Source organism: Mastomys coucha, chromosome X, assembly GCF_008632895.1.
Source record: "Mastomys coucha isolate ucsf_1 chromosome X, UCSF_Mcou_1, whole genome shotgun sequence".
Lineage (NCBI taxonomy): Eukaryota > Metazoa > Chordata > Mammalia > Rodentia > Muridae > Mastomys > Mastomys coucha.
This window is the reverse complement of record NC_045030.1, coordinates 52,650,105-52,663,454: the sequence shown is the minus strand read 5'-3', so window position 1 is coordinate 52,663,454 and position 13,350 is coordinate 52,650,105. Positions and strand designations below refer to the sequence as shown.

At 38.9% G+C, this 13,350-nt stretch overlaps 1 protein-coding gene across 5 annotated transcripts in view; it reads left to right on the top strand.

The window, feature by feature from the left end:
- Nucleotides 1–13,350, top strand: part of LOC116092406 (fibrous sheath-interacting protein 2-like) — a 31,044-nt gene that overhangs the window by 16,540 nt on the left and 1,154 nt on the right. For 2 of the 5 annotated variants that reach the window (XM_031373699.1, XM_031373677.1), the window contains exons 9-20: nucleotides 3,668–3,736; nucleotides 4,465–4,530; nucleotides 5,241–5,312; nucleotides 5,962–6,033; nucleotides 6,880–6,954; nucleotides 7,690–7,761; nucleotides 8,490–8,561; nucleotides 9,435–9,503; nucleotides 10,211–10,282; nucleotides 11,058–11,129; nucleotides 11,351–11,451; nucleotides 12,944–12,989. In XM_031373699.1, coding sequence (XP_031229559.1) covers nucleotides 3,668–3,736; nucleotides 4,465–4,530; nucleotides 5,241–5,312; nucleotides 5,962–6,033; nucleotides 6,880–6,954; nucleotides 7,690–7,761; nucleotides 8,490–8,561; nucleotides 9,435–9,503; nucleotides 10,211–10,282; nucleotides 11,058–11,129; nucleotides 11,351–11,451; nucleotides 12,944–12,989 — 858 coding nt within the window. The remainder of the gene's footprint in view (nucleotides 1–3,667; nucleotides 3,737–4,464; nucleotides 4,531–5,240; nucleotides 5,313–5,961; nucleotides 6,034–6,879; nucleotides 6,955–7,689; nucleotides 7,762–8,489; nucleotides 8,562–9,434; nucleotides 9,504–10,210; nucleotides 10,283–11,057; nucleotides 11,130–11,350; nucleotides 11,452–12,943; nucleotides 12,990–13,350) is intronic. The other 3 variants (XM_031373689.1, XM_031373682.1, XM_031373694.1) reach the window with 3 other exon arrangements.

Below are 13,350 nucleotides of genomic sequence, written 5' to 3'. Positions count from 1 at the left end.
CAAGAGATAGAAGTTTAAAGTTGTAAGTCTGGGAAGAGTAATGTTTTTAAAAGAATTTGTGTATAAGACAAAGAAGGTTGGAAAGACAGGATTAGTAAGAATAGTGAAATTGTAGCAAACAGGGACACTTCTTAAGATGTCCTCAAAATTTTAGAGAACTATTGATGGATGAACTGGGGACAACAAGAGAGTAGGAATGACAGAAGTCCTTAAAGAAGGGGCCAATCTGAAATGTGAGGAAAAGACAGTAAAATAAAGGAGGAGCCTCGGCAGAGATTGAAGAAATGAGGGAGGAACTTAAAATAGGTCAGTAAGGAACTGAGGGCATTTAAGAGGGAAAGCCAGGGCAATTGTGCAATGTAGAACAGAGATTTGAAGTAGGACTTGATCTTGGGGGAAAGGCACATGTTTAATAATTGAAGAGACACCCTGAAACCAGGAGAATAAGTTAACTAATGATAGATATGGGAACAGACAAGTACAAAAGTAAGTGTGGAAAAGAACAAGAGTGAAAGAAAGTAGAGGAAGACACAGAGAAGCTAGGGCTGTAAATGTAACTCGGTAGAGTACTTGCATAGCTTGCACAAAACCTTGGGTTCAGTCCTCAACATCACAACTAGGCATACTGATACTATCTGTAATGCCAGCACCCAATGGGCGGAGGAAGGAAAATCAGGAATTTAAGGTCTTTCTTAGCTATGCAATGAGTTTGAGGCTAGCCTTGGCTACCTGAGGTCTTATCTCTTAGAGAGAGAAGGGCAGAGTAGAGAGAGTTGCATTGGGTGGAAGACAAGATAGAGGGAAAAGGTATGATGAGTTGGGAAAAAGATAGTAGAAGGATAAGAGATTAGGGGACTACAAACAGACGGACTTGAAGAACAGAAAATAGACTTTGGAAACAAACAGCCAAAAAAAAAAAAACCCACCAAGATTATATAGAGTTATAAACAAAGGAAGGGTAAAAAGTAGAGGAAGCAAGAGGAGTCTTAAAAGAGGATAAAGATGAGTGGACCAGCTAGATAACTTAGAAGATGGTAGTGATGATAAAACAGCCATTGTCAGGAAAACAGACTGATTGCCCAACACGATGCTTATACCAGAACACAAGAATCTGAAGCAGGAGGATCCCTCATTGTCATACCACATGTGAGAACCAAGTTTTACAAAGAAATACAACACTAAGCAAGAGTAAGCAATAACAGAAAAACATTGTGTCCATGGGGAAATATTTTTTAAAGGAGTCACTATTAAAGAAATTGTATGGGCTCAGAACATAGCTGCTTCTCCCCCAACCCCCAACTGTCATTTATTGCTCAACTGTCATCTCTCAACTGTCATTTATCATCTTTTTTTTTGATGCATAGTCTGACTATGTAGCCTTGGCTATCCTAAAACTCACTTGGCAGAGCAAGTCAGACTCTACCCCTGCCAACCTCTGGGATTACAGCTGTGATTCATCACTTCCTTTCCAACAAGCTTTTACTACTAACTTTTCATCATTTTTGATGTTTTCTTCCCACACTCCCATCTAGCCACCATATATTTATCTCTGTGATATTTGCCTGAATTCATTGCAGTCCATATTTTCTCTATAGTCTGTACTCTTACTTTCCCACTACTGCCCTTCTAACAGCCCTCTCTCTTACTCTCGCAGTTTTATGACATTTACTCTCTCCTCCAGACTCATTTTAACACTTCCTCTCTACCTTCATTTCTTTTACCACCAGCTTTCCACTTTTCTCATGTTTCATTGTCTCTCCTTCCCTGCAAGTCTTCATTCTTGTCTTCTGCCCCCTTATTCCTCTCATTTCATTTCTTTTTATTCCCCGTGTTTTCCCTTTAATCTGTCCATTCCCTCTTTACTGGAATCTGATTTTTGTTGCTGTTTTACCATCTGTTTGACGTTTTAGAAGTAGGAAAACATGTTGAATAGCCTGATGAACCAGAAACTAAAGGAACAGAACCAATAAAAGAGATGGCTGGGTGGATGGATAGATGGATACATAGATGATAGATACATAGATACATACATACACACAAACATACATACATACATACATACAAACACACATACATACATACATACATATATACATACATACATACATACATACATTCACTACATTGACTCAAACAATATAGACTGGGCAACCCAAGAATGACCATCCATGTGTTGGAGAGGCTGAGAATTCAGTAGCTGCTCAAGCCCCTTAATAATCACAATCTGAGGTAGAGAGTGAGGAAACAGTTGAAAGGTATAATGAAGAAAGAGGAATTTAAAATGGAGGAAGAGAAGGAGAAATGAAGTAAAATAAAGAGAGGGTATGAGGAATCAGAAGACAATCAGGAGAAAAGAAGCTATGTTGAAAGAAAATATGAAATGGGGAAGAGATAGAAGGGCGAGGGCAAACAGGGGAAATAGAAGAGCAGAGCAAATGAAAGATTAGATGGGACAGGGAAAACCATTCCCCCCAATATAGTATTTTCATTAATTATTTGGTAATTTCGTGCAATGTCCCCCAAACACACTCACTTCCAACTTGGTTATATTTAAGGGAGTGGCCACTGGGAGTTTGACCATGCTACAGTGAGTATATGAACAACAAAAATTGGACTTGGAAATGGCATTTTTACAAAGGAGTCATTAAGAAGTTCCTAATACAATTCAGTGAACAAGTGTGGTCTTCTGCCTCAGATGCTAGACTACATTAGTGACATTGCTCCATCTGTTCAGAACTGATGATGACTGCTTCTAGCAGAAAGATTTCACATATACATCAGATGTGATAGTCACCTCAAATTCTCTCAAGACAAAATAGTGTACCTGCAATCACTTCACTGAGGGCTGAGGCAGGAAAATCATTAGTTCAAGGCCTGCCTAGGTAACACAGGACAAGACCAGAATAGGCACCTCTTCTAAGTCTCAAAGCTTCTGTTACAAACCCTGAAACAGCTTATGTCGTTGCCACTGAGCTGGAGGCATACCAAGGAGGCCTGGAGCCAAAATTTGATTTTAAGTATGATGACTAGAAAATAGAAAATTGTAGGCATACTCAATTTGGTCATGGTATCTGTTGCTTATAAGGCAAATCAATCTTCTCTTTAGCCATAACATGGTATATTACATACAGTGCTTATACAAACCAAATCACATAATCTATTGATCATTGGATTCATATCCCTAATTACTCAGTTATATTGTTTACTCTACATTCACTTTGTGTAGCTGAAGGTTCTCAAGGGTGGGTCACAACACTGACTTTCCAACAGGCCCTGCTAGTGAATGTGTCTCTATACTTTGCCTTACCAGTGAGATCCTGAGCAGACTTTAACCCATACCTCTGCTTCTCCCACCCCTTGCTCAGCATCTCTGCATCCTCCTTTTTCTGCTTAGTGAACTATCCATCCAGATTGCTGACCATGGATTGCTCTGAAACCTGTAGTCCCAAGTCTTTGAAACCTACAGTAATAATTTATCATGGCACTAGGAACAGATATATTTTATTGGCCACATAAATTTCTATAGCACCAGGGTTTTCGACATTGTCATTATCTTGAGCCATTTGGGAAAGCACCACTGAGTAGCAGTTGTCATTTTAATATTTGACGTTTTATCATTTTGTTATCTCCATTGATAAAAATAAATGTCTTTTTTTTTTTTTTTAAGCTTCAACAACTCAAAAGCAACCAAGTTTCTCAGAGCCGAAAATGCCTCAAGAACAACCGGAACAAAAATGTAACTGCAATATTATGATTGGAAATTAGTAATTTTTAGGAATTCTGGCTTTGGTTATGATCACTTCTGCTTATATTGCAGAAAAAAAGCTCTATCCTTTTCATCAAATGGTGTCTTGTGGGCACCACTCATGAATAACTGTCACTATCTTCACTCCTCTAGGCCAGACTCCCTAATTACTCAGGCATGTCCACTTCATACTCCCAGAGCAGGATACACCACATTTTTGGCAACCAAGAAATCTCCCAACCTAATTCAGCACCCTGACTTTCTCATGACTCCCACTACTGGACTCACCTCTGTACTGTTTATTCCAATGAGAAGCTGAAGCAGCTCTTCAGCATGCGCCTCTGTCGGTGGCAGCCCTCTGCCTCTGGTCCCTTTGTTTCACCTGGAGAGCTGTTCTTTCAGATTTCTCAACAGAGGCTCTCCTCATGCTTCTGAAAGCTGTGTCCCTGTGAACTTAGGACCGGGACCACTACCACTGTGCTTTCTCATTCCCCACCTTGTCTTCTCTATGAGTCGCTGATACAACACAGCAACATACACCATTAGCAGCAGACATATTTTTAACTCACCACATTTATGCAGTAGCAGAGCATTCCTCACTATTGTTCCCCTGGTTTTTTGAGAAGGCACAATTAAGTAGTAGTTATTTTAATATTTGTCATTAACTATTTTGTCTTTACTACTGTTAAAAATAAATGTCTTTTTTTTTAAAAAAATAGCATCTATATCAAGTATACAGACAAGCGTCTCTGAGAGACTGATGCAAGAATCGAGAGAATCAAAATGTAAATATTGTGTTGTAATTGGAATTTAGTAATAATGTAGCATACAGATGAACCATCTGCCCCCATCTATCAAATGATGCCTGGTGATAGTATTCGCCCTCTAGATTAGACTCTGGAACTAGTACTTAGTTTGTATGGCTTTCTCAGCATTCCCATGAGCAGGGAGGCCCATTCTTTGCAACTGACAACTCTTCAAGTCCAATTTAGATCCTCACAGACAGTTACTTAACTATTCCTCTGTAACTGTCTTTACTAAGAAGATCCCAAGGCAGATCTTCAGCTGTGTCTCTACTGTGCCACTTTTTGCTCTGTAGCTCTACCTCACAAGGATTTTACCTTCAAGTCTATTGCTCTGTCTCAGTGTAGATTATTGAATCAAGGTTCTGCTACTAGTTAACTTAGTAGTACTAAAGTCTATAAACTCATGAGGTTAGCAAAAAATCAAGAGACTTGCCAATGTGTCTACTCTATCCTGCCTTCCCTTTAGCTTTGGGCTCTTGAGATCTCTAGGAATATGTCTTGTCACTTGCAGTAGAAATACTTTATTCACTGCATACATTTCCATATGAATAGAATGTTGCCCACTCTTATTTCCCTGGTCCTTTTAGAAATAAATGCACAACTTAGCAGTTGTCAGTGATCCTTTTAATATTTATGATTTTTCTAATTTTGTCATCTCCATTGTTAAAAACAACTTTCTTTTTTCAAAGCAGCCTCACAAATGACACGGACCAGTTTTGAGGAGGACCGATCTTCACTTTACGAATTTCTGGATACAAGATGTAATTAAAATTTCATAATGCCATAATGCAGAAATCCTCCATCCCTTCCCATTAAATGTTACTTTGGGTTTAATGCTTAGGAACTGTATCACCTTCTCTACTGTTCCCTGAAGAAATTCCATAACTATTCCGTTATTCTCTCAGCACTGCTAGAGCAGGGTACACCACTTTTTACAACTGACAACTCTCCAAACCCAACTCAGAATCCCAACTTTCTCATGACTCCCACTACTGGACTCACCTCTGTACTGTTTATTCCAATGAGAAGCTGAAGCAGCTCTTCAGCATGAGCCTCTGTCGGTGGCAGCCCTCTGCCTCTGGTCCCTTTGTTTCACCTGGAGAGCTGTTCTTTCCGATTTCTCAACAGAGGCTCTCCTCATGCTTCTGAAAGCTGTGCCCCTGTGAACTTAGGACCGGGACCACTACCACTGTGCTTTCTCATTCCCCACCTTGTCTTCTCTATGAGTCGCTGATACAACACAGGAACATACACAGCAGACATATTTTATTTCTCATTTACATTTCTGCAGCATAGAATGTTCCTCCTGGCTCTTTTGTGAAGTCCCAATTTAACACTTGTCATCATTTTAACTCTTGTCATGTTATTGTTTATTCTTCTCCATGGTTAATAAACCCTCTCCCCTTTAAGTTTCTCCAGCAGACACAAGGAGATCGAGTTTTGCTGAGGAGCACGCATATCAAGACGTTTTGGGACAAAAACGTAATTGAAATTTTATCATTAGAAATCAATAATTTCTGGGAACTCTAGATTTGGTAATGTAAGGATCTCTTCTGATTATAAAGCAGAAAATCTTCCATGCTCATGCAAAATGGGGTATTTGGGGTAATGCTCTCACCATCTTGTGTCTTTCTGAATTAAACCACCTTATTACTACTTTGATCCTAACCCCACTGTACTCCAGAGTGAAAATAGGTCTCATCTTGTGGGTGAGAACTCTCCAAGCCCCATTGATAATGATGATGTTTCCAATAGTCCTTGCTATTGAGCTGCTTCTGCACTTTTCTATTGCCAATACAATTCGGAGGCAGACCATCAGCCTGTGCCTCTGCTGCAGCCACACCTTGCTCAGCAGCTCTGCCTTCCAAGGAGGTTTTACCTCAAACTCCATTCTTCTACTCAGATACATCCAGCCTGTGCCCAAGGATAGCTACAAATGCTGCCCAATGCAAAATTATAAACTTATTTAACACAGTAAAGGTTTTTTTGGCATTATTGTTTGTAATACCATTCCACATTTCTTGAGTATGAATATTTCAGATGACAGCAATGTGACATGATATCAGAAGGTTGGGCACACCTACCTAAAAAGTTATCCTTTCATGCTTCTGATACTTGTGAAACTTGTGACCTTCCCGACTTGTCACATCACTTCACATGTAATAGAAATGGGTTAATTACAACATATGTTTGTACAGTAGGAGTGTCCTTCACTCTTACTTCCTTTGTCTTCCCCAGGAAACTTAACTGAGTAGTAATCATGATTGTAATGCTGGAATTTTACTCCATCACTTGCACAATTAAAAATAACTGTCTGTTCTTTTAAAGATTATCACCACTCCAGTGGGAAGAAAACAAGTTTCGCCGATGACACATTGTTTCATGAACATAGTGAACAAAAATGTAATTGAAATGTTATACTGGAAAGTTAGGGATTCGTGGGAATATAAAGTTTGGGAATCTCTTATGTTAAATGAAGAGGAAAAACAATCTTCTGTCATCCTCTGTCAGATGTAGTTTCCATAGTGCTCAGGAACAATGTTACCATCTCCATGGCCCTCTGAGTTAGACTCCTAATTCCTCATTCAGTGTTATTCTTTCCAACCTCTCAAAGCAAGGAGGCCCTCCTTTTGCAGTTCCAAGCCCATTTCAAATCCCCAACTCTCCTGCATTCCCTTCTCCTTAACACATCTCTGTACTTTTCTATTAGCAATGAGATTCTGGAGATATACCTACAGCGCATATCTGCTGCTGCCATTCCTTGATCACCAGTTCTGCCTCCTATGTGGGTTTTGCCTCTAAATGCTTTATTATACCTTAAGAACTCTCCTTTCATATCATTGAATGGAGACTGTTGTTTCTGAAACCCATAGCCCTAGGAACCTTAGAGGACCAAGCCTCCACTAGGCTTCCCTTGACTTTGAGGGTTTGAGCTCTACTGTATCAGTAGTTTCCAGGGCTGCACAAATGATATTCATCACTTAGACTTTCGGTAGCAGGACAGTGTTCCCCAACTCCTGTTCTCTTAGTCTTTGGGGAAACCTGAGCTGTTAAAGGAGTCGATTGTCATGTTAATATAATGTCATTGTGTCGATTTGTTAATTCTATTGTTAAAGATAGATGTCTTTTTTTTTTAAGATGGTCCATCAGCCACCAAAAGAACGAGTTTTGCTGATAAGAAATTTATGGAAGACCTTCTAGAAGCAAAATGTAATTGCAATTTCCTGCTTAGAAATTAGTAATTTATGGGACTGAGTAATTTATGGATTTGGTATTTATGTCTACTGCATACAATGTAGATAATCTGCTATCTATCAACTGGTATATTTGGGGAGATGAATACTAACTCTGGGTACATTCTCTGTCACCCTTGCAGTTCCACTCTCAGTTCACTCAATTGCTGTTGCTCTTTCTACTTTTCTGGAGTGAGTTAAACTACATTCCCTGAACACAACTCTCCAATTCAGTTAGAACAATGATCCCCTGCCTTCCCTGTAGTCCATGCTACTGAACATGTCTCTATACATTTCCTCCACCAAGAGAACTGAGGCAGTCCTTTAGCCTCTACTCTTGTTACCCCAGGTTCAGATGCTCTGCCTGGCAGAGAGTTGACCTCTAACTTATTTTTTCTACCTAGTGAACTCAGCTGCTATACTACTGACAGAGGGCCTGAGACTCTGGAAACCAAATATTTTCTTAGCCCCTCAACCAGTGTCCCTTGTCAGTCCTGCTCTTCCTTGGCTTTATGTTTTTGAGACCCACAAAGACATGTCACAACATCCCTCAAGGCAGAAATATTTTGCCCCACATTTTTACCGCTCATGTTCCCCAAGGCCTTTTGGGAAAATCCAATGCAGTAATACTAAAACTTGGCTTTGTAACATTGGATGTTTTGCCATTTCCACTTTTGAAATTGATATCTTTTTTCTTCCTTTCAGATCTTTATCAAAATACTAAGAGAACAAGTTTTGCCGACCAGAAACTGATGGAAGACAACTTAGAACCAATATGTAATTGAAATATTATTATAATTTCATTAATTCATGGTTGGTAACACGTTTGTCTATGGAATGACGTATCCCATAATAGTGCTTGTGTAAAATGTCACCCCTTTTGTGGTCCATTGTATTAGCTTCCCCAATTAGTCAATTGGTGCCTCTCTCTTCACACTGCTAGAGGATATAGCTCAGTTTTTCCACAGATGACAATTCTCCAAACCCAGTTCAAAGCACAGCTCCCATTACTGTGGATTTGATTTTGTTAGTTTCTGTCTCCAACATGATCTAGAGTCAGATCTTCAGTGTCTGCTCCTACTGCCACCTCTTTCTCAGCACCTAGACCTTTCATGGACAGTTTATCTTGAGTCTTTGTTCGATGTGGAAAACTAAGTTATCATATTGCTGAACAAAAGTTCTACTAGATCTCTGAAGCCTGGGACCCTACAAGTCAAGAAGGATCAAGACACAAGCCAGTGTGCATCCTACTTTTCATTTTTATTCTTTCCCTTTTTGTTTTGAGACAGGGTTTTTCTGTGTATCCCAGGCTGTCCTACAACTCAGTTTGTAGACCAGGCTGGCCTCGAACTCACAGAGATCTGCTTCCCTTTGCCTCCTGAGTGCTGGGATTAAAGGTGTGTGCCAGCATTGCCTGGCACCTTTGGGACTTCTTAGCCCTGCCCCTCTTTTAACTGCAGTGGCATATTCATCACTAGAGGCAGATGTTTAGTTACCACCTATATCTCTTCAACAATATAGTGTTCCTCCGTCTTGCTCTTCTAGTCATTTTAGAAAAGCCCAACTCAGCAGCAGTCAGTAGCCCTTTTATTACCTCCTGTTTACTCCTGTTGGCAATTTGACTGTTAACTCAGTTGTCTTTTCTTTTAGTGACTTCACCAAATGCAAGAACAAGCCTTTCAGACCAGGGATTGTTTTATGAACCTATCAAACCAAAATGTAATTGAAATTTTATTATTATAAAATAGTAATTAGTGGGCATAGTGGATTCGGTAATGAGCTTTTCTACTAATAATGCAAAGAAAGGCCTCTACCTTCTTTCATAAAATGATGGAGTTGAAGCAATGTTTACCAGTGATTGTGCCCTCTCTGTCATCCTATGCATTGGAGTCTGATTATACCTAATTGGTGATCCTCATCCCATATTCTCATGAGCAGGGTGTGCCACTTTTCCCAGTCAGCATCTCTACAAGCCCAATTCAGAACAGTGGCTTTCTGTAAAGCCTCTGTGTCTGCTGGTGCCTCTCCTGCTGCCACCCCTTGCCCTTTGGCTCTGTTTCCCACGGAGGTTTTACTTCCATCTCTGTTTGGTTCCCCTAGAAAACTGTCTTCATACATTGCTGACAAGCCTTCTGAAGCCTGTAGGCAATATTAACCAAGCAATAACCAAGACCTCTGCTTATATGCTTTATTAATCCCATCCTCTCTTTAGCATTGCGCTTTTGAGACCTAGAGTGACAAAGTCATGTCACTGGTAATAGAAATATTTTATAAACCACATATATTCCAACAGCAAGAGTTTTACCTACTCCTTTTCCCTGTTTTATTTGAAAAGTCCAACACTAGCAGTCTGTCATTATTTAATATTTGTTATTTTGTAATTTTAACTGCACAAATTAACTGTTCTTTGGGGTTTTTTTTTTAAGCAGCACCACCAATAATAAAGAAAACAAGTTTTGCTGAAGAAAAATCATTTCAACAACTTATGGAAGCAATAAGTAATTCATTTTTTATTATTACAAATTAAAAATGTATGGGAATACTGGATTTATAAAAGATCTCTTCGGCTTATAATACAAAAAAAAAAAAAAGAATCCTCTAATTTAATTGCATGATTTAATTTGGGTAATGCTTTTGAATAGCATCCAAGTCCCTGTTGTCCACCTGGATGAGACACTTTCTCCATACATCCCCCTCTGGAATAGACCACTCTTTACTGCTCACAACTCTCTAAGTTCAACTCAGAAGAGTGACCTCCCAGGCCCCTGTCTTTTAACATATTTCTGTACCTTTCTATTCCTAAGAAGATCCAGAGGCAGTTCTTCAGTCTATGCCTCTGGGGATGCCATCTATGATGCTGCCACCCACCAAGTTGCTCCTTAGCTTTGTCTAACAGGGAAGAGGAGTAGCCTCTATGTCCTTTGTTCCATTTGCATAACTGTCCTTCCTTAGTACTGAATGAAGGATCTATTGAGGTCATTTAAGCCTCTGGCCCCAAGAACCTAAGGAGGACCTAGAGCCCTGCCAATGTGCTTTCTGGGTTTCACACTTCCTTTAGCTTAGAGCTTTGGAGATACACAGTAACAAGCATGTCACTGGCAGTAGAAATACTTCATACACATATATTTCTGAAGCTGTGGGCTAGTCTCTACTCTTCTTCCCCTGGTCTTATTCTAAAAAGCCTGAGTAGCAATCACTTGCTATTTTTTATTATTCACCATCTTATCTTTTACTATGACCATTATTAATACTAAATGTTTCTCTCTTTTTAAGGGCCTCCACAGTACATAAAGAAAACAAGTTTCACTGACCAGAAACCATCTCAAGAATCTTTGGAATCCAGACGTAATTGAAATTTTATGATTTAATATTAATTTGTGGGAATATTAGGTAGAGAGAAGCATAAGGAAATTTTATGTTGTGATGGAAATACTTGTTGGTTCTGGTGATTGTTTCATGAGTTTAATATATCAAAACTAAAGAAATTATATATATGCAGTTTATTGTACTTCAATGATAATTAATAAACTTCCAAAATTATATAATTTTCTTTTGGTTTACCTTAGGATCAAGTCATCATTCTCAAAATAACACGAAGGTTTTTGTTAAGACATCAACAACTTCACTACCTCAACAGAGGGATATGCAAGAAACAACAGATATTGAGGTAGAAACTTGTATCACATATGTTCTGCATTGATTGTGAATGTATCTATTTTTTGTTTGTATAGAATACCCTCTTCCTTAATTTGATATTGTGTAGTCAGAAATTATGGAGTTCTAGGTGGGTCTTTATCATCTCTATGACAAGGTATGCTGAGTCAGCTTCATACTTAGTATACTATGAACTTCAGCAGAAACGAGTGTAAGCACTAGATGATGGTAGTGATCATGATCATGATGCTAATGGCAAAGACAATAGCTAACATTTATTGAGAGTCTACTCTGGACTAAGCAAGAAGGAATGAAAAAGAGAGGTGACTAAGCTAAGATACAGGGATATGAGATAGTTACTAAGTATAAAGCACACTTAAACAAAACTTCTCAGGATGTTCCAAAAGATTTTATTTGTATAAACATCAGTGAGAGTACAGAAGATAAAGAGATCAGTCCTGCCTTGAGAGGTCTAAACAGGCTTTACTAAAGGAAGGTTTAGTTGGTTTAAACATTGAGATATAAGTAAGGGTTTTCCACATTGATAGATGTGAGGATGTAATGAGGCAATATTGAAGATGGAGTGAAAGTATGGGAGCATGAGGCAAAGAAATGAAGGAGATGGCCCTGTAAAGGTAGATTGAAGCCAGAACCTTGTCGAAGTATGAGTTTGTCCTCTGAGTAATAAAGACATTGACTTGTTTTAGTTGAAGGGTGAAGGGAAGAAAGAATTATTTGGATTCTAAAATGAAAATCTAGCTGCCATCCTTTCCTATCTGGAAAGGATAATAGAAAAAAGGAAGACAGTGGGAAAGCCAGTTTCCAAGTCTCCTGGGACAGCTGTGATAAAAACATACAGGACAGGAATTGGGAAGGTAATTGGGTAGCAGAGTGCTTGCCTAGCATGTAAAAGGATCTGGGTTCAGTGACTAAGACTGAAAAATGAAAACAGGACCCAAGCTAAGGCAGGGGCCATGAGATTGAACTAGAGGCCACATATTCATCAGATCTCAGACTTATATTCAGGACTTAGCCACTAAATAGATGTATGACTCCTGAGGTAGATGAAGAAGGTGATGATGACAGTTTTATATGTAGGTTCTATAGTGCTCAGCCTTACCCCCACATGAGAAATCATGATATTAGGTTACATTTCTTCAGGTCAGGACTGTCTATTTTAGTTCCAAGAAGTGTGCTAGATTGGATTGGATTAGCCTCCTATGAAATAAAGAAACAACTCTTAAAGTTTTTTGGCATCGAGTACTAGCCATGTATCTAGCCAAAATAATAGATAAGAGAAGCTAATTTGGAAAAATGGGGTAGTCACATAATTCTTCACTTTGAACATAATCATATTTAGGTACCAGTCTGAGACACCCATGAGAAGGGTGCTGAGTAAAGGTGGGGATTAAGGGGGTACTGTGTTGGATTGCTGTAGGGTAGATTAAAAGTCCCTTTTAGAAGCTTAATCACTAATATTGTCTCTTGAATGTTGTATCATACAGTGTAATAAAGGAACTGCAGGGGCATCATTTCATTCACATGACAGAGGTAAGAAAAGGAACAATATTCATGTTTTTTTCAATTAAATAACTAGTTTTACTTTTTCATGATTATAAAGTTCTTGCTTCCTTTGCTACAAAAAACTTAAAGTATAGTGGTTGTAATGTCACTCTTCATTTTGGAGCAGTGGCTAAGTGAATAGGCCCTTAGGGTCTTTGCTATATCTGTCTATACAGATAGGCCAAGTTCCTCTAATATTACACTGTGGTTTGGGAGTTTTGATGAAGAAAATTCTCCCAAGAAGGTATTCACCCTCCATTGCTTTACTTTTCTCATAAGCATAACATAATGAAACCTATTTTCTATCTCCTGAGGGCTGGACTTAAGATTACACACATACACACACACA